The sequence below is a fragment of the Vipera ursinii genome (genome assembly GCF_947247035.1).
Source record: "Vipera ursinii genome assembly, chromosome: 7".
NCBI classification, from domain to species: domain Eukaryota; kingdom Metazoa; phylum Chordata; class Lepidosauria; order Squamata; family Viperidae; genus Vipera; species Vipera ursinii.
In genome coordinates, this window is record NC_139521.1 from 68,690,044 (window position 1) to 68,714,028 (window position 23,985).

At 42.2% G+C, this 23,985-nt stretch overlaps 1 protein-coding gene across 1 annotated transcript in view; it reads right to left on the reverse strand.

Annotated features, from left to right (window-relative positions):
* Positions 1-23,985, reverse strand: part of CFAP299 (cilia and flagella associated protein 299) — a gene marked incomplete at its 5' end in the record, with an annotated part of 293,999 nt that overhangs the window by 71,457 nt on the left and 198,557 nt on the right. The window contains one exon of the mRNA XM_083367208.1: positions 155-297. Within this exon, the coding sequence (XP_083223334.1) occupies positions 155-297 (143 nt within the window). The remainder of the gene's footprint in view (positions 1-154; positions 298-23,985) is intronic.

The following is a 23,985-nucleotide window of genomic DNA, read 5'->3' on the forward strand; positions in this document are numbered from 1 at the left end:
TCAGAACTAAAGAAGCTTCTTGGAGAAGAAGTGGAACATTTTCAAAGAAAAAACAAAGTCCAGTTACCTTTTGAAAAGCACCCTTGAGATAAGGATTCTAATGTGTCTACAAACAGTTGAAATTTCCATTGTGGGCAGAAGATGACTCACCAACCTCAGATCACTGCGCCTGGGGAAAAGTTTCTTTTTTCCACTGAAATAGACATCAAATTCATCCACCTTCAAACGATGGGCATAATCAATATAGGCAGAGACCTCCTGGCCACGGGCATTTCGATCGCGAATGAAGATTATGGACTAGAGAAAAAGGGAGAAGCATTACTGCACTCAAGTGTCCATAAAACATAGTTTGCACCATTTGCGTAGTTTCTTTGCAAGATCAGGATTTCATTCATTCTGCCCATCCATCACTTAGACTCATCCATCTTTCAGGTATGCTCTCTGTAGCCAGATCCAATTTGTATGTGCTGCAAAGTTATTTTAATGGGATTTTCCCTGAAGGAACAGCAAGCAGACTTCCTCTGGGAAAATATCGCCATGTTTCGGTGTGTAAACTACAGCAATGTTCCTCAACTTTTAAGCTCTGTGGAAGTCAACTCTCAGAATTCCCTAGCCAGCGTGCTAGCATCAAAATTCTTCCTCGACTTCTTGAAAGTGCTCCCAAGTACCAATTCCCTTTTAAAGGGGATCTTAGTCGTATTGTAGATTAGTGGTGATCCATTGTGCTATCATCATTCCTGAAACAGCAGAAATCCTGGAGCAGGTTGAAGCAAAAGTTCTCTCCAAAGAGAAGGCTGAGGCTGGCTGAGGAATTCTGGGAGTTGAAGTCCACAAGTCTTTTAAAGTTGCCAAGTTTGAAGACCCCTGAGCCAGATTCAGGAACAAATGAACCCAAATTAGCCAGTGTTGTGAGTTCACTTCAGATGGGTTTGAAGTAGGTTCTGAACTAAGGGAGACCCTCCTGTGTAGAGGTGTGTTTCTATTTCATGTATATATGACCTTCCTTTGTTAGGATAGTGAATGTAGTAGCTGGAACACACAGTTGTAGTTGATTAGTTAGAGAGTGCTAACTCATGCTGGGAAAGATTGAGGGCAATAGAAGAAGGGGACGACAGAGAATGAGGTGGCTGGATGGAGTCACTGAAACAGTAGGTGTGAGCTTAAATGGACTCCAGAAGATGGTAGAGGACAGGAAGGCCTGGAGGAACGTTGTCCATAGGGTCGCAATGGGTCGGACACGACTTCGCAACTAACAACAACAAAACTCAGGCATGAGGCAATCTACGCTATGATTGGTTGCTGTAAGTATAAAGGGGAGTTTCCCTTTTTTCCCCGCCTTTTTGTTCTGTGTGTTCTGTATAGTGTTTAATTTACCTCATGATGTTTCTGTGTTCCTGACTATCTTGTGTTGTTTCTTTCTGGATGATAAAAAGGACTGTAAGTTTGTGTTAGTGTCTCTGACTTCATCTGGACAGCTGCTGCGCAATTCCATGACATTCCTCATTACAGCTAATGGATGAAAGAAAGGAAGGGCTTATATATATATTACCATCAGTGTATGAATTTAGGCATTTTATAGAATGCCTAGGAAATCTAGAGGATGCTAAAAATGGGACATCAAAATATGAAACACTTAATGTGTCACACATTTCCTAGGCATTTTATGCAATGCCAAAAGGCAAATTGGCAAAGTATAAAATACTCCTGCTAAAATGCCATTCTAGCCTTCCTTGTTGCAACAAGTAGATCAATACTGGGTTTTTTCTCCAGTTTTTCCCCAGTAAGAAAGTCCTGTGTTACCATCTGAAGAGGTTTTAATTAAGAAAATCTTAGAACGTGCAGAAATGGGTAGACTCACGTTAGAGATTAAAGAGAAAGAAGATTCAGTTTATTATAGAACATGGGATAATTTTTAACCAATGGTTAGGAAAACGAACTAGTGAGAAATGAATATGATATGTTATTTTGAATATATATTAGTAAGAAGAATGGCATCTATTGATTATTAACTGATACTGTTTTTGATTATTGTTTATTACATTCTCTACAGTTATCTATCACTATATTAACTATTGTTAATTGAACATATGTGCCCGGACAATAGCCTGTTTGCTAAAGAATGAAAGTGTTATTGGGGGATAACCCCAATGTTGATCCCAACCCTGTCCTAATCCCAACCCCAATCCTGATCCTAACCCCACCCTAAACCCTAATCCCTAACCCGATCCTATTTTATCCCTAACCCTATAAAATTCAATAAAATCCTTTATAAAAAAAACTCCTGTATTTATTTTGCATTTCTTCTTTGATTTTCATATATGTCTTTTAAATAACCCCAATCCTAACCCTTTAAATGACCCTCTTTTCATACTCTGCCTAAATTGTTCCTGTCATTCTGCATAATGCCTAAGTAATATACAATGCCTAGGGAGAACATATAGCATATTAAAGTAACACAGACATTTCATACTTTGCCTAAAAATGTCACACATTATAAAGATTTCTGAGGGATTCTATACAATGGCAGCTTTTCACCCATTGCTGGTAACATATACATTAAATGGAATTTATGGTAGTGGTAATGGCTGTTGGTTGTGAAAAGAAGCAAAGATTGTGTATTTTGAGAAAACCAAAAGCTGTTTTCAGGCTCCTACTTTAAAATAGACTTTGGATTGTCACTGACATATAAAGATCAGGAAGAGGCAAAATTGAAAAGTATATTGAATATGAATATGAGCAAGGAGGAACCCATGGTGAAATCATAAAAAGAAGAGTTACACAGAGTTACTTTTCTATTTATCAGGATTTTTTTAAAAAAAGGTTCCTATAAAAAAGTAGTCAATCAATCAATCAATCAATCAGATTTTGAACTCAGCAATGTCTTTTCTTCTTCAACTACAGTGTGAATCTTCTCAAAAGAAAAAAATATCTGAGCTGCAATAAAAACATTTTTTTGCTAAGGACAGAAAAATATTTTCTCTTCATGGCCAGAACTGAAATACAGAGCGTATTGTAGCTATGAAGATTTAAAAGACAAATATCATGCAATAAACCTATGAAACATTAATTTGTGGTATCTTTTTCTTTTTTAAAAAAAAGAAGAAACTAACAATAACCACCTTAAATTACATGGGATGTTCCTGTGTTTAAAAAGTTGGCAAAGTAGGTGCTGTCTTATCTTCAGTGAACAACATAAAGAACATCTTTCAACTCTCCTATAACATTAATTTCACACAGACCTACCATGTGGAAAACGACAAATTTATACAGCTCTACAAGGAAGCAGTCAGGATGTCTCCCTATGTGTGTTTTTTTTAAACAGCTTCAAATACCTAATCAAAAATATCTGGAAGACACCCCCTCCACCCCACCCCTCCCCACAAAAAAAAGTCCTGTGATAAAGGAACAAAGTTTCACATTTTTTGCTTTTGATCATTTAGAAGGACTTAAAAAGCTTTCATTCACAAAATGTACAAGTCTGTTCGGTAGATATTCTTAAGATGTTCTATACTTTTTTTTTTCAATTTCACCCCACCTTTCTCCCTCAGAGAAAGTAGATTTCGGGGGAGGTGATTAAACATTTTCTCCCTTGACATGATCAACAGTAGATAACTTTGTTCATACTAATAATTAATGTGAGTTTCACAGGATGATCACAAAGGCGTGTCTACTACAAGGACAAGTTAAGGTGGTAGGAGACTGCAGGTATCCTCAAACTGGCTCCATCCAGATGTTTCAGGAATTGAGTTCCAAGAATTTCTAACCAGCATGACAGAAAGGTTACCACCAATCTTTAGGTTGGCCTTTTCACTGGGACTGAACGCGGCTTATCCTAAATGTTGTGTAGCCGGTTCTTTACAGGCAATAAGCGAGACGGAAAGTTGCAAACAGGAACATGCTTTATTTAGGCAAACAGGAATAGAACTGAAGCAGAGGCTGCTATACAGCTGACCACTAGGCGGCAGCCAATAGGTTTAAAGGAACCCATTCCCGTCCCAAAACAACCAATGATCTTCTTGGAGACAACAAGTCTGGCTTAGTCAGTGACCGTTACACAGACACACTACTGAGCAACCTTAAGCACCATTCAAACAGACACGTGAATCAGTTCAGCTAAAAATCCCAATACATTACACTAAAACAGGGGTCTTCAAACTTGGCCCTTTTATGACTCGTGGACTTCAATTCCCAGAATTCCTCAGCCAGGCATGCTGGTTGAGGAATTCTGGGAGTTGAAGTCCACGAGTCATAAAAGGGCCAAGTTTGAAGACCCCTGCACTAAAAACTAGTCAAAAATGAAAGAAACAGCAGCATGTGGTAACTGCTACAAGCAGCCATGAACATACAGAAGGGTTCACCATAAAAATACAGAAAAGTTTGCCATTAAAAGGCAGCACACTGGCTCAGCAGTTAAGACAGTGGGCTTGTCAGCTGGAAAGCCAGCAGCCCAGGTTCAAGACCCAAGCGCCCATGTGATGTGCTGAGCTGCCATCCTTGCTCCAGCTCTCGCCAACCTAGCAGTTCAAAAGCATTTAAATGTGAGTAACAGCTCTCCCTGACGTCATGCTGGCTACATGACCACGGAAATGTCTTCAGACAGAGCTGGCTCAATGGCTTTGAAACTTTAATTTAATTTAATTTATTAATATTTCTATACCGCCCTTCTCCCGAAGGACTCAGGGCGGTGTACAGGGCAAGAATAAAACACAGAGTTACAAAAATTAAAAGGTAATTAAATACATGCCCATAAAAACAGTTGATACATTAATAAAAAACCCAATAAAATGATAGTAAAAACCCCACCAATCCCCCCTCAGGCCAGGCCGGCTTGTTCGAACAGGTATGTTTTCAGATCGCGGCGAAAGGAGCGAAGATCGGGCGCTGTCCAGAGCTCAACCGGTAACTGGTTCCATAGCTCCGGGGCGCCCACAGAGAAAGATCTCCCCCTGGGGGCCACCAATCTACATTCTCTGACCGGTGGCACCCTGAGGAGTCCCTCTCTGTGGGAACGCACAGGGCGGAGGGAAGTTGACGCTGGCAGCACAGCCCTCAATAGTTAGCAACTACTAGTGGTGTAAAATCTGCAGGGTCTCTCTCTGTCCGTCCGTCCGTCTGTCTGTCTCACTCTCTCTCTCTCTCCCCCCCATTAAAGATGCCAATACTAGAACTACAAGTATAGACAAAAATATCAAAGCAGCAACTAACAACTAAATAGTACAAAGATGAAATAGTCATTCAAATAAGAGATAGTGCTCAGTACAGACAGGTGGAGGAGAAATGAGTGTCCTTAGAAGAAAATATTAGAAAAATACAATTGGTCTGTAGATGGTGAGATGAGTATATTTCTAGTCCTTGTCTATTTGGCATATGTTTTAAATTATTTACTTCTGTATCATTTGGTGATTACTTTTAAATCACAGAAATATTAACTGAATTATGCCTTTCCTACCCACAAATAGGTCTTTACATATTTTATTACCTATTTATAAAATAGAGTTTTGCGTGGGCATTAACCCAATTGACACATTTTACATGGACAATTCTATTTCAATCAAATGAAAAGACCTTTCAATGAAGGGTTTTTGTTCAGCTCTGAAAGGATTTTATTTTATTTCCTCATTCCCTCAAAGTTAAAGTGTAGAAATCCATGTTCCTTTGTCTATATTTTTATCGAATGACATAATGTTAATAGTGACTTATAAACAGATGTCCATTTCAGTTGTCTGATGTGTTGCAGACTTTCATACAAAAGCAGATAAAGGGAGATACTCTGAAAATGAAATCCAGTATAGATAGTCCTCATTTAGTGGCTATTTGAAGTTACAAAGGTGCTAAAAAGTAACTTTATCACTCATCCTCACTTTTATGACCTTCACAGGTCTGTAAAGTAAAATAAAGCTCTCTTGCCACAGCTGTTAAGTGAATCTCTATAGTCCAGGGGTATCAAATTCGCAACGTCACGTGACGTGTTGCGATGTATCGTGACTTTTTTGGCCTTGCCAGCAATGGGGTGGGCGCGGTTTTGCTATGACGCCTTCGGCCCGTGGGCCAGCAGTTTGACATCTCTGTATAGTCAGATTTTCTCACTGCCAAATTCTGGTTTCCCCATTGGCTTTGCTTGTCAGAACATCTCAAAAGATGATCACGTAACCCTGAGACACAGCAACCATCATAAAAATGTCCACATTTTGATCACGTGACCACAGGATACTGCAAAGGTTGTAAGTGTGGCAAACGATATATGGTGGGCAATAATCTGAGGAGCAACCCACAGTCCAATCCAACATCCAGGACAAAAGTAAAATGGGCTGATTCTTTTTAGAAGATTAATTCAGAGAGTTTTCATTACATTCTCAGAGATTATATTTTTAATTTAATTTATTCTTATCCCCCACCCAATAGTTCATGCTACCTTGCAAGCAAATGTCCAAACATCTCAGAACTGATCCACTACATACTTAAGAAACAGATGTCCGAAGTCTCACTCTCTGAGCAAACTCAGTCATATGGATTCTTGGACTGGATCCATATTTTGCAGGTATGATTAGTCTCTGCTCCAATTCCTTAAGCAATTATGTCTGGACAAAAGTAACACAATGAACTTTCTCAAAAGCCGTTTTTCCTCTCTGCCCTGAAAAATCCCCTTCAGAAATGCATGCAGTTGGCCAAGCGTAATTTCTCCAACAATGGAACGAAAATTAAAGTGCTATTGAAAGAAAACAGATTCCCCCAGAATTGCTAGAGAAAAGAACAGTTTGGTTTTTCAGAAAGCAGTGACGCACCCTTCGCTATTGTGCAGCTTGGAAATATATAAAAACATGGAAGCGACAAGCGAGACACGTTTTTAACAATCGGCAGCTTAAAAGTAAGTTGAATTAGAACAATTAGCAGTTACTGTAGAATGCACAGAATTTGGAACGAACAGTCAGCTCACTGATCACATCCATCTCAGCAAGCCATCTTCAAGAGATTCAGTACAGGTGGTCCTAACGACTTAGGATCACAATGGAGCCCAAAATTTCTGTTGCTATGCGAGACATTTGTTAAGTGAGTTTTGTCCCATTTTACGACCTTTCTTGCCCCATTGTTAAGTGTATCGTTGTAGTTGTTAAATTAATAACACGGATGTTAAGTGAATCTTTGCTTTTGTGTCAGAAAGTCACAAAAGGTGATCAGCTGACTTCGGGACACTGCAGTTGCCAAGCATCCGAATTTTGATCATGTGACCATGGGGATGATACAATGGCCGTAAATGTGGAAAATGGTCGTGTCACTTTTTCAGTGCCGTTGTAACTTTAAACAGTCTCTAGATGGATTGTTATAAGTTCCTAGCTGTATACGCTAGGAATTTTTCTTAATTTTTGCTTTTTACTGCTCCTAAGAGTTTGCTGGAATTGGGTATGTCTCGTTTAATGAAGAGAAGGACTAGGGGTGACAGGATAGCAGTGTTTTTATATCTCAGGGGCTGCCACAAAGAAGAAGGAGTCAAGCTATTGTCCAAAGCACCTGAAAGCAGGACAAGAAGAAATGGATGGAAACTAATCAAGGAGAGAAGCAACCTAGAACTAAGGAGAAACTTCCTGACAGTTAGAACAATTAACCAGTGGAACAACCTGCCTCCAGAAGCTGTGAATGCTCCAACACTGGACAGAGACTGGACAGACAGACTGGAGAGCCATTTGCCTGAAATGGTATAGGCCAGGGTTGGACTAGAAGACCTCCAAAGTCCCTTCCAACTTTCTTCTTCTTCTTCTTCTTCTTCTTCTTCTTCTTCTTCTTCTTCTTCTTCTTCTTCTTCTTCTTCTTCTTCTTCTTCTTCTTCTTCTTCTTCTTCTTCTTCTTCTTCTTCTTCTTCTCCTCCTCCTCCTCCTCCTCCTCCTCCTCCTCCTCCTCCTCTTCCTCTTCCTCCTCCTCCTCCTCCTTCTTTACATTTTTTATACCATGAAACCTACCTAGCTGACAAAAGGCACTTCCAATTTAAAACCCATGGAAAGTTACTCTTGGCCATACCAACCATTTTTGGTTATCAGAAAGCTCTAAGGTCAGGCGGCCAACCAGGATTCCTTGGTGCTCTCTGAGCTTGGTTGTTTTCTTGCGGATGTTTCATTACCCAAACTAGGTAACCTGATCAGTGCTAGGAGAGAGTGGGGTTCATGGACAAGAAGAGGGAGGGGAGGAGGAGGAAGAGGAGAAGTGGGAGGAGGAAGGACTGTATGGTCCTTGGTGCTCTCTGAGCTTGGTTGTTTTCTTGCGGATGTTTCACTGATGTTTCAGCACTGAAGAGGTTACCTAGTTTGGGTAATGAAATGTCCACAAGTACTACACAGATAGTCCTCGACTTACAACAGTTCGTTTAGTGACTGTTGGAAGTTACAACGGCACTGGAAAAAGTGGCTTCTGACCGTTTTTCACACTTATGACCGTTGCAGCATCCCTATGGTCACGTGATTGACATTCGGATGCTTGACAACTGGTTCATATTTACGACGGTCGCAGTGTCCCGGGGCCATGGGATTCCTTTTTGTGACCTTCTGACCAGCAAAGTCAAGGGGGAAGCCAGATTCACTTAACAACTCTGCTACTAATTTAACAACTGAAGTGATTCACTTAACGAATGTGGCATGAAAAGTCACAAAACGGGGCAAAACTTTGAAAAAATGGGGCAAAACTCACCTAACAAATTTCTCCCTCGGCAACATAAATGTTGGGCTCAATTGTGGCCGTAAGTCGAGGACTCCTTGTCCACAACCAAGCTCAGAGACTACCCACGACCCCTCATTTCAACCCTGAGCGACAAATGTTCTCCTTCATTGGATCCAGCCTTTTGCTGCTGGCTAGCCTTAACTTTTTCCTTGACTGATGCCTAAATGTATCCCACCATCTTTCATTTGAGCGCTGCTCTCTTTTAGCTCCTCTGCCAGCTCACGTGCAGTACAACAGCAGGAAAGCAGATGTGCCAGGACGCAGGACTGCTGCGCTGTCCTTTAATGAGACCGCAGGCTGCCGGTCCCAGCTGTGGAAAGAATAAGCAAGCTGATGGTAGCTACCATGAAAGTCACGACCCAGTGTCTGAAGGATGTCAGGGTCTGGATGGGGAAAACATGCTCAGAATCAACCCAACCATGACAGGACGGCTGTGGATTCAGAGGCCGTCCGATTCCAGAAATGTTAAGTTGCAGCTGGCGGCCTTACCTGGAACAGGATGCAGAGAAGAACATCTCTCACGCCCCGGTCAAATCTGGATTAGATTTCAAGTAGTCCTCGCCTTACAACCACAACTGAGCCCCAAATTTCTGTTGCTCGGCGAGACACGTGTTAGGGGAGTGTTGCCCCATGTTACGGCCTTTCTTTGCCACCGTTGTTAAGGGAATCACTGCAGTTGCTAATGACAATGTGGTTAAGGGACTCTGGTTTCCTTACTGACTTTGCTTGTCAGAAGGTCGCAGCAGGTGATCGCAAGGGACCCCAGGATATGCAACCGTCATAAGTATGAAGCAGTTGCCAAGCGTCCCGATTTTGATCACATGACCATGGGGATGCTGCAATGGTTGTAGGTGTGACACCCACTTCATAAACGCATGACACAACATAGGAAAACAAACTCATCAGGACAAGATCCAGCAGTCCTTTTGCATTTAAAAGAGAAAGGCCGCTCTTTTGAAGACAGCAATGTCCACATTTTGGACAGAGAAGACCGCTGGTTTGAAAGAGGGGGTCAAAGAGGCCATCTATGTCAAAACTGAACAGCCCTCTCAACAGAGGGGGAGGGATACGGCATCATCTATCTCCAGTCTACAACACAGTCCTTTCAACAATTCCAAGAAGGCACCACGCCCATTTGCACTACTCGGGTGACCCTGGGGACAAAGATAAACCTCCGGGTGGCCTCAACAACTCTCTAAAAGGATGCAAATGACCAGCTGTCTGCAAGGAGTATAAATCCTTCCATTCCCCACCATCCAGTCAAGAGCTGAAGAAGCAAAATGTCTTCAAAGAAAAAAACAAAACAAGAAAGTCCAGTTGCCTCACGCAAAAGCACCATTGGGATAACTATGACCTGGATGACTAAGAATCTCCATAGTCAATGGGTGGGAATTAATCAAGGAGAAAACAAAGCTAGAACTAAGGAGAAATTTCCTGACAGTGAGAACAATTAATCAGTGGAACGGCTTGCCTCCAGAAGCTGTGAATGCTCCAACACTGGAAGTTTTTAAGAAGAGACTGGACAGCCATTTGTCTGAAATGGTATAGGGTTTTCCTGCCTCAGCAGGGGGTTGGATTATTTATTTATTATTTATTTATTTATTTGTTTTATATACCGCCCTTCTCCCGGAGGACTCAGGGCGGTGTACAGAGCAATAAAGTAAGAATACAATAAAGCAATAAAGTGAGAAAATTTTAAAACCCAAATCCATCAGGCCAGGCCGGCTTGTTGGAATAGATAAGTTTTTAGATCACGCCGGAAGGAGCGAAGGTCGGGGGCCATCCGGAGTTCAGCCGGTAAGCGGTTCCAAAGGTCTGGCGCGCCCACAGAGAATGCCCTCCCCCTGGGGGTCACCAGCCGACATTCTCTGACCGGTGGCACCCTGAGGAGGCCCTCTCTGTGGGAGCGCACAGGACGGAGGGGTGTTGACGCTGGCAGTAGGTGTTCCCGTAGGTAATCCGGACCCATGCCATGTAGGGCTTTGTATGTCATCACTAGCACCTTGAATTTCACCCGGAAGGCAACTGGAAGCCAGTGCAGCTCACGGAGCAGAGGGGTAACATGGGAGTATCGGGAGACCCCCAAAAGCACTCGTGCAGCTGCACTCTGCACCAGCTGAAGCTTCCGAGTGGTTCTCAAGGGCAGCCCCATGTAAAGAGCGTTGCAGTAGTCAAGACGAGAGGTCAGAAGTGCATGGGTGACTGTACGCAAGGCATCCAGGTCCAGATAGGGTCGCAGCTGGTGCACCAGACGAACCTGGGCGAAGGCCCCTCTAGTCACAGCTCCTATATGATCTTCTAAGGAGAGCTGGAAATCCTGATCACTGCCATCACAATACACTGGATGGGGGCTAGGGTGAGGAAGTTATTTGTAAAAACAATAAAGATGTGGTACAAATATTTTTTTTCTTTTTATAACCCTTTAATCCCTTGTTTCGGGGTAGAGTTGGGGCGACTGAGTGGAGCTGAGCATTGACTGGCTGGATGCCCTTCCTGACACCTACCCAGAGTTCACAGCAGATATTTTCTCTTTGTGCCCTAATAGAGAAACATCTGTCGCTCTCTAGGATTGAACTCTCAACCTTTCGAGTGGGAGGCTAGTGTCCTCACCTCTAGGCCACCATGCCGCTCTGATACAAATAAATAAGTAAATAAAAAATAGATTGTATCCTTTGCATCATTAGCTTGATATACAATGCATGCAGTGCCGTTTGTGACATTTTCATGACCTGAAAGAAGTGTGAATGCGGTTGGGAAAGGAGAACTAAAGAATCCTGGCCTCTGAGAGACCACACAATGGCCTCTGGACTGCAAAGGCTTTTGCTGAGAAATTTAATTTTCTCCCCAAGTGAAAAGTGGGAGAAGACAAAAGCAGGGAGTCCTGAAACCTCAGCCCTGTCACCTGGCACAAAAAGTCCTCGGCAGAAAACCTTTGAAGGGGTGCCAGCTTAAGGGTAAATGATGCAAACAATATTTAGGAATCAATTATTCACCTACAGAGGAAGCAATATTTTTTTAAAAAAAAGTCCAATGCAAACATGGACAGTTTCACAGGTGATGCCCTAAGGGCTTGAAGCAACCATTTCCTGAGAAAGGGGAAGCTTAAAATACATTATAACTTAAAATAAATTCTTAATGATTGGCTTTTTTTTAAAAAAAAATAATGTCTGGCCTAATCTGCCACCTGTGGATCAGGTTACACCAAGCCAACACAGCAACAGGCTCCAGTAGTGAAAGGAAACTGACCTGCTGTATTTTAAAAACAGATGGTCTTAGTTCTTTTCTGGAAAAATGTCAAAAGTGTTTGGCCTGGCTTTGCAGAAGGGATGAAAGCTGGCTACAGAATGATCATCTTCTGCTGCTAGTTTAATGAAGAGAAGGGTGAGGGGTGACATGATAGCAGTGTTCCAATATCTCAGGGGCTGCCCCAAAGAAGAGGGAGTCAAGCTATTCTCCAAAGCACCTGAAAGCAGGACAAGAAGCAACGGATGGAAACTAGTCAAGGAGAGAAGCAACCTGGAACTAAGGAGAAACTTCCTGACAGTTAGAACAATTAACCAGTGGAACAACCTGCCTCCAGAGGTGGTGAATGCTCCAACACTGGAGGTTTTTAAAAAGAGAATGGACAGCCATTTGCCTGAAATGGTATAGGGTTTCCTGCCTGAGCAGGGGGTTGGACTAGATGACCTCCAAGGTCCCTTCCAACATTAATTATTATTATTATTATTATTATTATTATTATTATTATTATTATTATTATTATTATTATTATTATTATTATTATTATTATTATTATTTTGCCTGCCTGAAACTCAGGGGTGGTGATTTCAAGGAAAGAAGATTGCTTGATTTAAAGTTTGAGCATACATTCTCTGGAATATTGTAATTATATTGTCCTCAGTGCTGAAACAAACAAGTGCTGGCCCAGTGATGGATTCTACTGCAAATCAGGGCTGTTTCCAGAGGAGGCAGAGGAGGAGAGGACCTGGAGCTTATGGAGCGAAGGAACTGGATGAGGCTGTCGGCAGGCCCAGAGGAAGAGAGAGAGGCTTTTGGAGGAGTTGGTGGCGGCGGCAGCGTGCTCCAGGGGCGAAAAGAAGCAAGGCCTCTTTAAGGAAAGGGTGGAAGAGTCAGGATCAGAAAAAGGAAAGAAGGCGAGGTTGTCAGAATACAAGCTAACTTGAGGGCTAATCCACATGGAGCCCCATTTCCATCTGTCCTGTGTGCCATCGTTCACTCCCTAGAGACTAAAATGGACAATGTGAAATTTGAGCGGGCCACGAACAAGGAGTATATATCGGAGGTGGTGACCCTTTGAGAGCTGTATGCAACGAAATTTCATTTTGATGTATGCCGATTGGTGTACATTCAAAGTGACAATAAAGTTATCATCAACAAATGGTGACCCTGTGAATCAGTACCCCTATAAGTGAAGCAGGTAAAAATATTTGCCTTGCATCCAGTATTGCAAATATACAAAACTAGGGTAGGCTTGGTCTGCAAATGCATTTTATTTCAGGTCTATACAGGTAGTCCTCAACTTACAACCACAACTGAGCCCAAAATTTCTGTTGTTAAATGAGATGTTTGTTAAATGAGCTTTGCCCCATTTTATGACCTTTCTTGCCACCGTTGTTAAATGAATGACTGCAATTGTTAAGTTAGTAACATGGTTGTTAAGTGAATCTGGCTTGCCCATTGACGCTGCTTGTCAGAATGTCACAAAAGGGGATGACCCTGGGACCCTGCAACCGTCATAAATAGGAGCCAGTTACCAAAAGTTTGAATTTTGATCATGTAACGTTGGCGAAGCTGCAATGGTCATAAATTATGAAAAACAGTCGTAAGTCCCTTTTTCAGTGCTGTTGTAACTTTGAACAGTCACTAAGCCCTGTTGTAAATCGAAGACTGCCTGTATAGCTGTCAGATGATAGATGTGATCATTCTTTTAAGAGTGTCCCTATGTTTGAGGGATGAGGCGATCTATCTTTCAGAAGAAAATCTGGTTATAATCAAAGCTGATTAAATTAGATATCTATTTAGTGTCTGTCTGTCTGTTTCTCTCTCTCTCTATCTATCTATCTAAGAGCAATTAAGTTCAAGAGATAATTATTTTAAGTTCTGCAAATTGTACCCAAGTGCTGAACTTGTATAAGACACCAAGAGATAACAGTAAAAGATCTGGATAAAAGAATTGAGGTCTACCAAATTATGTGTGGTATGGATAAAGCGGACAAAGTGACATTATTTTTATCTTCCCAAAGTATTAGAATCAATTACTTGAATCCTTGAAGAATCAAGAATCAGGGCAGAGAGAAGGAAACATGTTTTTAAATCATGAAATGTGCAGGCTACCAGCTTGGCTGGCATAAAAAAAAACGGTTGGACTAATTCACGGAAATCTTGGGGAAATACGGCTAACAGCTTTGATGGTAATGTGATTATCTCTGAAGATCATCTTTTGGGAGAATTGTGGCCTTCCTTTTGAGAATAGACTGCCGCTCTGAAGAAGCCAGGCATCGAATCTACAGCCACACTGTTCTCGATCGTGTTTTGTCCCAAAACGTGTAAAAGAGTTTCAAAGCACATAAAATATACATTGAATCCTAATAAGAGATATTCAAAGCAATTAATGTTCTACGAGGTTGCCCAAATTATTCGGTTTGGTTTCTTTCCTTTATTCTTGTAGAATCCCAGAATCACTGAAGGGCCTTTGAAAGCAACTCCCCGCTTAAGGCAGAAGGCAACATTTCTTTGTTTGTTTGCAGCTTTTATTTATTTATTAGATTTTATCCGATCTAATATATTAGCTTAGATCTTTATTTAAATTATTATTATTATTATTATTATTATTATTATTATTATTATTATTATTATTAATTATTTTAATTTGTATACCGCCCTTCTCCCGAAGGACTCAGGGCGGTGAACAGGGCAATACATAATAAAAACAAGATACAAAAATTAAAAAATTATTAAAAAGTAATTAAACAGCGATGCCCGTAATAAATTAGTACTGATTAAAAGTTAAGACCAATTTATAAAACCCAACCCCATCCCATCAGGTCAGGCTGGCTTGTTCAAAAAGGTGGGTTTTAAGTTCGCGCCGGAGGGAGCGGAGATCAGGCGCCATCCGGAGCTCGACCGGAAGATGGTTCCATAAATCTGGTGTGCCCACAGAGAACGCCCTCCCCCTGGGGGCCACCAGTCGGCATTCTTTGACCGGTGGCACCCTGAGGAGGCCCTCTCTGTGGGAGCGTACTGGGTGGAGGGAAGTTGACGAAATAAGGGAAATTAGACCCTTATTAGATTTTTATCCCACATTTATTAATAAGTAACTCAAGGCAGCAAACATACCGTACCTCGTACTCCTTCCTCCTCCTATTATCTGCACAACAAACCTGTAAGGTGAGTAGGGCTCAGAGAGAGAGTGATTGGCCCAAAGTCACCCAGTCAGCTTTCATTCCTAAGGCGGCACTAGAACTCATAGTACTTGATGATTGGGCCAAAGTTAACCACTCATCTTTCATGGCTAAGGTGGGGATTAGAACTCACAGTCTCCTGGTGATTGGCCCAAAGACGCCCACTCATCTTTCATGTCTAAGGCAGAGCTAGAACTCACAGTTTCCTGGTGATTGGCCCACAGTCATCCAGCTGGCTTTCATGCCTAAAGTGGGACTAGAACTCACAGTCTCCTAGTTTCTAGGCCAGCACTTTCACCATTACACCAAACTCTTCTGCTACCGATAGATCACTTGTTAACCACATAGTTGTGTGCAAAAAAAAAAGGCAAATAATAGCACCATTTCCATCCTCCACCAAGAAAACTGCATGGATACAACCATCAAGAAGTGAAGGTGGCTCATCTTTCACTACCATTTTATATATAAGAAACTTGTGTTTTTTTTCCTGTTCTTGGACATAGTGGAATATTTTTAGTGGGGGTCCAGGGCTTAGTCTGCAGTTCCCTGGCAGCTGTTAAATATGATTAGCCAGGGGGAATGAACTTAGCACACCTGACATAAAATGTTCAGAGATGTACCAACCAACTAAACGAAGCCACGGCGGCCCATTGTGCCAAAGGTTTTTAATATGCACAGGTACAGCATAAGTGGTACCTCGCTCAGTAGTAGTAATTGTGAGAGGGAGTCCTAGTGGACAGTCACTTAAATAGAAGCCAGCCATGTGCTGCAGCTGCCAAAAAAGCCAACACAGTGCTAGGCTGCATTAACAGAGGGATAGAACCAGGGCTTTTTTTCTCATAGAACGCTCAGAACGGAGTTCCGGCACCTTTTTTGGATGGAACCTTGTAGGGTAGGCAAGGCGGGTTGTATGACATGTGTGGGTTCCGCCACCTTTTTCTTTTAGAAAAAAAGCACTGGATAGAATCAAGATCAAGTAAAGTGTTGACGCCACTTTACAATGCCTTGGTAAGGCCACACTTGGAATACTGCATCCAGTTTTGGTCACCATGATGTATAAAAGATGTTGAGACTCTAGTAAGAGTGCAGAGAAGAACACCAAACATGATGAGGGGACTGGAGGCTAAAACATATAAGGAAGGGTTGCTGGAATTGAGTATGTCTAGTTTAATGAAGAGAAGGGTGAGGGGTGACATGATAGCAGTGTTCCAATCTCTCAGGGGCTGCCACAAAGAAGAGGGGGTCAAGCTATTCTCCAAAGCCACCTGAAGGCAAGACAAGAAGCAATGGATGGAAACTAGTCAAGGAGAGAAGCAACCTAGAACTAAGGAGAAATTTCCTGACAGTTAGAACAATTAATCAGTGGAACAACCTGCCTCCAGAAGTTGTGAATGAATATAATTCTTGAAAACACAAGACAGAGGCACAAATTCCACAGGACCATGTGAAAAAGCAATAATTCCCCCACCTCCAAAACAAAAAAAAAAAAAATAAAGAAATCCAGTTTTGCAAAAGAGACAGTGGCCGACTGAGGAACAGATGTCCCAGCTTTGAAGTCTTCAAAAGAAAGGCTACTGGCCTTGTAGAGAAGAGCTGTTCCAGTGTTTGCGCAACTGTGCGTTCCAGTCAACTATTATTCACAGTGTCCCACAGCTGCTCGTCTGACTGGAGGAAGCTTGGCAGACTGTGGATTTGCTTATCTGTGTAAACAGGGTGTTGGCTGCATTTGCAAGTAGTAATTCACAGTGAGAACAGGCTCCCGAGTGTGTGTGTGTGTGCACGCATCTTGTATTCGCACAGATGGCATTACCAAACTGAAACGCCTTCTGTGCTCCACGTGTGGCACCAAAGCAGTATGGATGTTGCAAAAGGCACATCCCCTCTAGGCTGATTTTTGGAAATCCCAATTATCAATAGGCAGGACAATTAGAGGACATGTACAGGTAGTCCTCAGTTTATAACCATTCGTTTAGTGACCATCTGAAGTGACAATAGCCCTGAAAAAAAATGACAAGGCTGGTCGTTGAACTTATAACCATCACAGCATCTCCGCTGTTGCTGTAACTTTGAGACGTCACTAAATGAACTGTTGTAAATCGAGGACTATCATAAAGGGCAGCTGAGCCTGCAGCAGAAATGTGGGTGGGGCCAGAGGTTTAGAAAAGACCCCCCTCTAGTTTTTTTAGGTGGGGCAAAGAAGTAGTTTCAGACTTGCAAGATTCTATTAATGTAACTTTACGGAAAAGTAGAGTTAGCTCATCTGGTTTCATCTCGTGTCTGGTCTACCTGATCAGGCTAACATAGCCCGATAAATTCTTCCACCTCCAGAATCATAAGAGACCACCCAGACAATGAGGGCTCTAGATGGAAAAATGAAGATTTTGGAAGCACAGGTGCTGTTATTGTCATCTCTTCCCATTGTAGGTCATGGTCTATGAGGAGAGAGGATACTGGAAATGAATCAAAGCTATCCTGGTACTTGCCAAGGAAGACTTGACTGATGAGATGAAAGAAAACAGAAAATTTTGAGGGACATACCCAAGACCTTCTTAGCATTCGTAAAAGCATGTCTTTGTGCAAAATATTTGCATAGAATCTTTTGAGACAGCAGCATATTTTATGTCACATTTTTTAAAACAATAAGCTATTAAAATATAAACAAGAAGAACACCAGATAGAGGGGTTTTTTTCCCCCATAACTTGGATAATGTTACTTTGGACAGGAACCAAGGGGTTCAAATTACAAAGATTTTAGCTGGTCATTAGGAGCAAATTCTCAAGCTTAAAGCAACGCAGAAGACTGTCTTGGAAGATGGTGGACCCATTTTACTGCAGTTTCCCCCCCACACACACACACAGAGGCTGGATATCCATGGGTTAGGCACACTGGAGTTGGCAGAGTAGGTTAAGATGACCTTTGAAATCCTTTCCAACTATGTAACGCTTGCGTAACTTGTTTGTCAATGCCCGTTTCAAGGGACAAAGAGGCACAAGAAAATCTGCTTTGGATTTTTCACCCAAAGGTGTGAATTAACCCACAAGAAGCAACAGATGGAAACTAGGGAATAACTGAACCCAACCTAGGAATAAGAGAAAATTCCTGACAGAACAGTGGAACGGCTTGCCTCCAGAACGTGTGGGTGCTCCATCGCTGAAGGTTTTCAAGAAGAGATTGGACAATCGTTTCTCTGAAATAGTACAGGATGTCCTGCTCACGCAGGGGGTTGGACTAGAAGACCCCAAGATCCCTTCCAACTCTGTTATTCGGTTTTATTCTGTCACTTGAAAAGTACTGGCTACAAGGCCACCCAGTAGCTCCTGGGTACCTATTTGGCATTGATAAAAGTTGCCGTAATGAAGTTGCATCTCTGATTTGAAGAGAACTGCAAGAAGAAAGACGATCAGAGGACTGGAGGCTAAATCATATGAGGAACGGTTGCTGGAATTGGGTATGTCTAGTCCAATGAAGAGAAGGACGAGGGGGGACATGATAGCAGGGTTCCAATATCTCAGGGGCTGCCCCAAAGAAGAGGGAGTCAAGCTATTCTCCAAACCGCCTGAAGGCAGGACAAGAAGCAGAGATGGAAACTAATCAAGGAAAGAAGCAACCTAGAACTAAGGAGAAACTTCCTAACACTGAGAAAAATTAACCAGTGGAACAACCTGCCTCCAGAAGCTGTGAATGCTCCAACACTGGAAGTTTTTAAGAAGAGACTGGAGAGCCATTTGTCTGAAATGGTATAGGGTTTGGACTAGATGACCTCTAAGGTCCCTTCCAACATTATTATTGTTGTTGTTGTTGTTGTTGTTGATATTCAAGTCTAACACCATCATCCACTCTTTCTGGAAACACCTGACCTTAGACAGCCAATTCAGTCTCAAGGTCTCTTAGATAACTTGCTCACCTGGTCAGCTCATCACTCATGGTGGCCACTACACTTAGAAATGTGTCTGTTTTTTCCCCGTGGGCCTCTCTGTTCAAAATCCACATTTCGGATATTGCACTCCACCAGCTAATGTGGCTTTGGATCTTGCTGGACCTGTTACAGTTATATCCACTTTTTTTTTTTATTCCCACAGTTACTGTTTCATGGTGGCATGGTATTTTGACTGACCACATCCTAACCTGTGAATAAACATACAGCTGAAACACAGGAAACTGGGAGGTGAAAGTCATATTTGAAGATGCAAACTCTGTAAGAGCTGACCAAATGTTGGCCAGCGTTGATTTTTTTTTAACCTCTCCACTCCTACTCAATGCAACTAACAATTATGGCATCTCCAGGCTTTAGAAGCAGTTAGCATCAGGCTGTTAAATATCTGCTTTCACAGAACGATAAAATCATGAGTGGGATTAAGGCTACTGAATCCAATTCCTTGATCATGCAAGAATCCAGAATAAAGCAAGACGAGACAGATGGCCTTCCAGGCTCCTTCCAAACACATCCGGTGAAGGAGAACTGTTCATCTTCCTGAGTACCTGACTTTATTTTCAAACCACTTTTACTGTTAAGAGGTTTCCCTAACATTCAGTGGGAATCCACTTTTCTGAATCTTACATTTATTATCCCAGGTTCTGACCCATTCGTGTGTAAGTGCTAGCTCCATCTCCTCAAGTAATAGGGAATTTTTGTCCTACACTCATGAACATCTCTGGATGTTCTTCATTGTATTGTCTTTTCTGGTACTTGAAGACTGTTGCCCTCCATCCCAATTTCTCAGGACTAAACACACCTTTTGTAAACTCTCCCTGTATTCCTTAAGATTGCCAGTCCTGGATTGACCCAACTTGCTTTCAAAGGTACAAGACATTTTCCTCTTGGATTTTCTTGAGAGTACATAAACAGCATCTGCCATGAATACAGAACAACAGAGTTGAAAGGTCTTCTAGTCCAACCCCCTGCTCAGGCAGGAAACCCTATACCATTCCAGACAAATCTCTTCTTAAAAACCTTCAGTGTTAGAGCATCCACAACTTCTGGAGGCAAGTCGTTCCACTGATTAATTGTTCTAAATGTCAGGAAATTTGTCTTTAGTCCTAAGTAGCTACTCTTCTTGATTAGTTTCCATCCCTTTCTTCTTCTCCTGCCTTCTGGTGCTTTGAAGAATAGATTGAGCTCCTCTTCCTTGTGGCAGCCCCTTGAATATTGGAACACTGCTATCATGTCACCTTCAATCCTTCTTTTCGTTAAACTAGACATACCCAATTCTTGCAACCGTTCTTTGTATGATTTAGCCTCCAGTCCTCTAATCAATCTTTGTTGCTCTTCTCTGCACTCTTTTTAGAGTCTCAACATCTCTTTTACATCGTGGTGACCAAAACTGGATGGAGTATTCCAAACGTGGCCTTACCAAAGCATTGTAAAATGGTATTAACACTTCATGTGATCTTGATTCTATTCAGTATTTCACTCCTAGTTACTCCTGTCATTTTTGACTATAAATGGCATTAAGAGGAAGACTATTTTCATAGCTTTGGTCCCAAGGAAAGCAAGCTTTCCTTACAAAGACAGGATGTTGAAACCGGTACATTTCCATGTGCACCATGATTGAGAGCATGCTTAGCATCATGCTACAATATACAATATTTATGAAGCTCCTAAGAGGGGAAAAAACCTCATATGAAAATTAAATTAAGCAGGTTGAAACAAATAACAAAATCACAAAGGGGGAACGGGGCTGTGTGTGTTGGCAGAACTGATCTGTAAGAGTTTCATGTGAATCCATTAAGGATTCTGGCAAGTCAACTGCGAGGCTGAGATTTCAGCATTCTGAAAGAGTCTCCATTTCATCCTTCACCCTCGAACTAATCTAGGTAGACTTCAAGGGATTGTAATGTCTGCTTTTTTTCTTACTAGTTCTTCTTCCACTTAATGAAAAGGATTTTCTTTAAAGCAGCATACATTTTGATGTAATACTCACAGGTAAAATTCTTGCATTTATTTGGTTAGAAGGTCCATGGGTCATTTCATTCATGACCGAGTTTTCACTGTACAGATAATCCTCAAACTTTCAACTGCAATTTCTGTTGTAAGTCATGATGGTCATAACTTGAGGCATCATCATCATGATTGGATCTGATTTTACAACTTTGTCAGACCTGCCAGCACTTAAACCTCTAAATAGAAATGGTCCTTGACTCTGTTTTTTGCAAAATATATAATTTTATTAGAAGTCAAGTGTATTGCAGTAATGCCGAACCAGAACTGAGAATCACACACCAAAATTCCTAAGTTCAACTTTTTCCCTCCCTTAACTGCCTCCCATCACTGACCCTCCCATGACCAATCCAGGGTCAAGCAAGATGTTTTCAGAATGGTCTGTTCAAGTGTAGGGTGGTTCTTCTCCCAGCCAGGTGACCTTGAGGCAGCATCTTGGGGAGATACAGCCGTTACTTTCATTTTCCCCCAAGCATCAACCCTCCCATCCACCAGACTTCATGGCAGACTGTCACCACATGGTAGCAAAGCACAAATAAGCATAAGATGGCAGCTGGCAGACTTTTTTTTGTGGTGGTTAATAAGGGAACAGTGTGATCATTAACTGAATACACCGGTACTGAAGTGAATGCCAAAGTCATCAAGCAAATTCATGAATTCCTATGTATGTTTTTTGCTGGCACACTACAAATGTTTTCCAAGTACAGTACACTTTTTTTAAACTTATGAAGCTTCTGTGGCAAGATGGCCGGCCAATGCATTTAATAACAAACAAATATCTTTTCAGCTTCATCTTTTTTCATTGCTGGGTGTGCACATGTACTTGAACATAGTGCAAGCCTGTGCAAATCTCTCCTGCCATCAAAATTTTCCTCTTGTGGGGTGAACAATCATGCACTGTGCAGATGGCTGCAGGTGTCTCTGGATGCCAGCTGGTCTCTGTTTATTACTAGTTTGCCAAAGCAGGCCAGGCCACTAGTCACCAAACTGTGCAAACCACAGTCAGGAAAATGAAAATAAGTCCTGTGGAGAAGGAGTCCGTAGGGAGGGTCTGGAATCTTGCTGAGTTCCTCTTGAGGTGCTGCTTAAAAAGTGTTCCTTGTTTGACTTGGAAGCCACTTCACACACATGAGCTTACAATGGGTAAAAACAATACAAAACATAGCGTACAACACATGCAGCAGCCAAGAGACCAAATCAGTCTAAACATCACACCACATCACAGGTTCTCACTGACACTCCGAGCCTCGTGTCTGGGAACATAACTATGCCTTCCAAACGATAAGTAGGGTCAATACCGACTCAATTTCTAGGGGAGCAACGTTCCACAGGGCAGGGGCAGCAACCGAAAAGGCCCAATTTCTGGACCTCACAAGCTGACAATCTTTTACTGACGGGATTGCAGCCTGCCTCTCCTGCTGATCTAACGGGATGGGTAGAAACAAGTGGGAAGAGACACTTGCACAAATAACCTGGCCCTACTTCACAAAGGGCTTTATCAATGGCAAGCAGCACCGTGAATTGTGCCCACAAGCATACTGGCAACCGAGGCAGCTTGCGAAGCAGAAGTGTAACATGAGCACACGAAGGCAGGTTCGTAGCTGCCTGCGCCACTGCACTTTGTACCAGTTGCAGCTTGTAGACACTCTTCAAAGTGCAAACCCACGTAGAGCACCTTGTTGTAATCCACTTGGGAGGTGACAAGGGCGTTATTGACTGTGAGGAGATGTTCAGGAAACAAAGTTGTGAGGAAACCTGGCCAGGGCCATCCCTTATTTCTTGAACAGGAGCTAGTCTAGTGGTTAAGGCAGAAGGCTAGAAACAAGGAGATTGTACGTTCTTGCCCTGCCTTAGGCATGAAAGTTGACTGGGTGTCTTTGAACGAATAACCAGGAGACTGTGAGTTCTAGTTCCATCTCCAGCACAAACGCCAGCTGGATGACTTTGGACCAATCACCAGGAGACTATGAGTTCTAGTCCCACTTTAATCATGAAAGCTAGCTGGATGACTCTGGGCCTTGTCACTCTCCCTCAGCCCAAAAAAATTCACAGGGTTGTTGTAGGGAAAAAAGGGAGGTGGACGGAGTACAGGTAGTCCTTGATACACAGCCATAACTGGGAACAAGATTTCCGTTACTAAGCGAGGCAGTTGTTAAATGAATTGTGCCTGATTTTACGATCTGTTTTGCCCTAGTTTCAAGTGAATCATTGTAGTTGTTAAATGAATCACATGATTGTTAGGTGAATCTGGCTTCCCATCATTGATTTTGCTTGTTGCGAGCTGGCTGGGAAGATCACAAAGGATGACCCTGGGATGCTGCAAACCATTGTAAATATAGGCAGTCCTCAACTTACAACAGTTCGTTTAGTGACCGTTCGAAGTTGCAACAGCACTGAAAAAAGTGACTTGTGGCCATTTTCCATACTTACGACCGTTGCAGCATCCCCATGCCTCAGGTGATGAAAATCTAGATGCTTGGCAACTGACACATATTTATCATGGTTGTGGTGTTCCAGGGTCAAGTGATCACCTTTTGGGACTTTCTGACTTAACAACTGCAGTGATTCAGCATGCTGGCTGAGGAATTCTGGGAGTTGAAGTCCACAAGTCATAAAAGGGCCAAGTTTCAAGACCGCCCCCCCCCCCCCGCCTTTAGGCAAAGTGAGAAAGAGAATAGATGGGGTAATGATGCAAATCAAAACCTCTGGAAGTTGTTACATTAGATTTTAAGGACACATTTTCCCCAGTTGTAGCTTTCTTGGTTTCTTTCCTTGGGCCTCTTTTAGACAGCAGAGCAGTTAATGGTTAACTTTTTTTTCTCTGGGATAGTCAACTTTTTCTTACCTGCTGACCTTAAGTATTTCTACATAGAATAATTGTCCTAGCACAAAACCTTGGGTCAGCAACTAATGTTTAACAA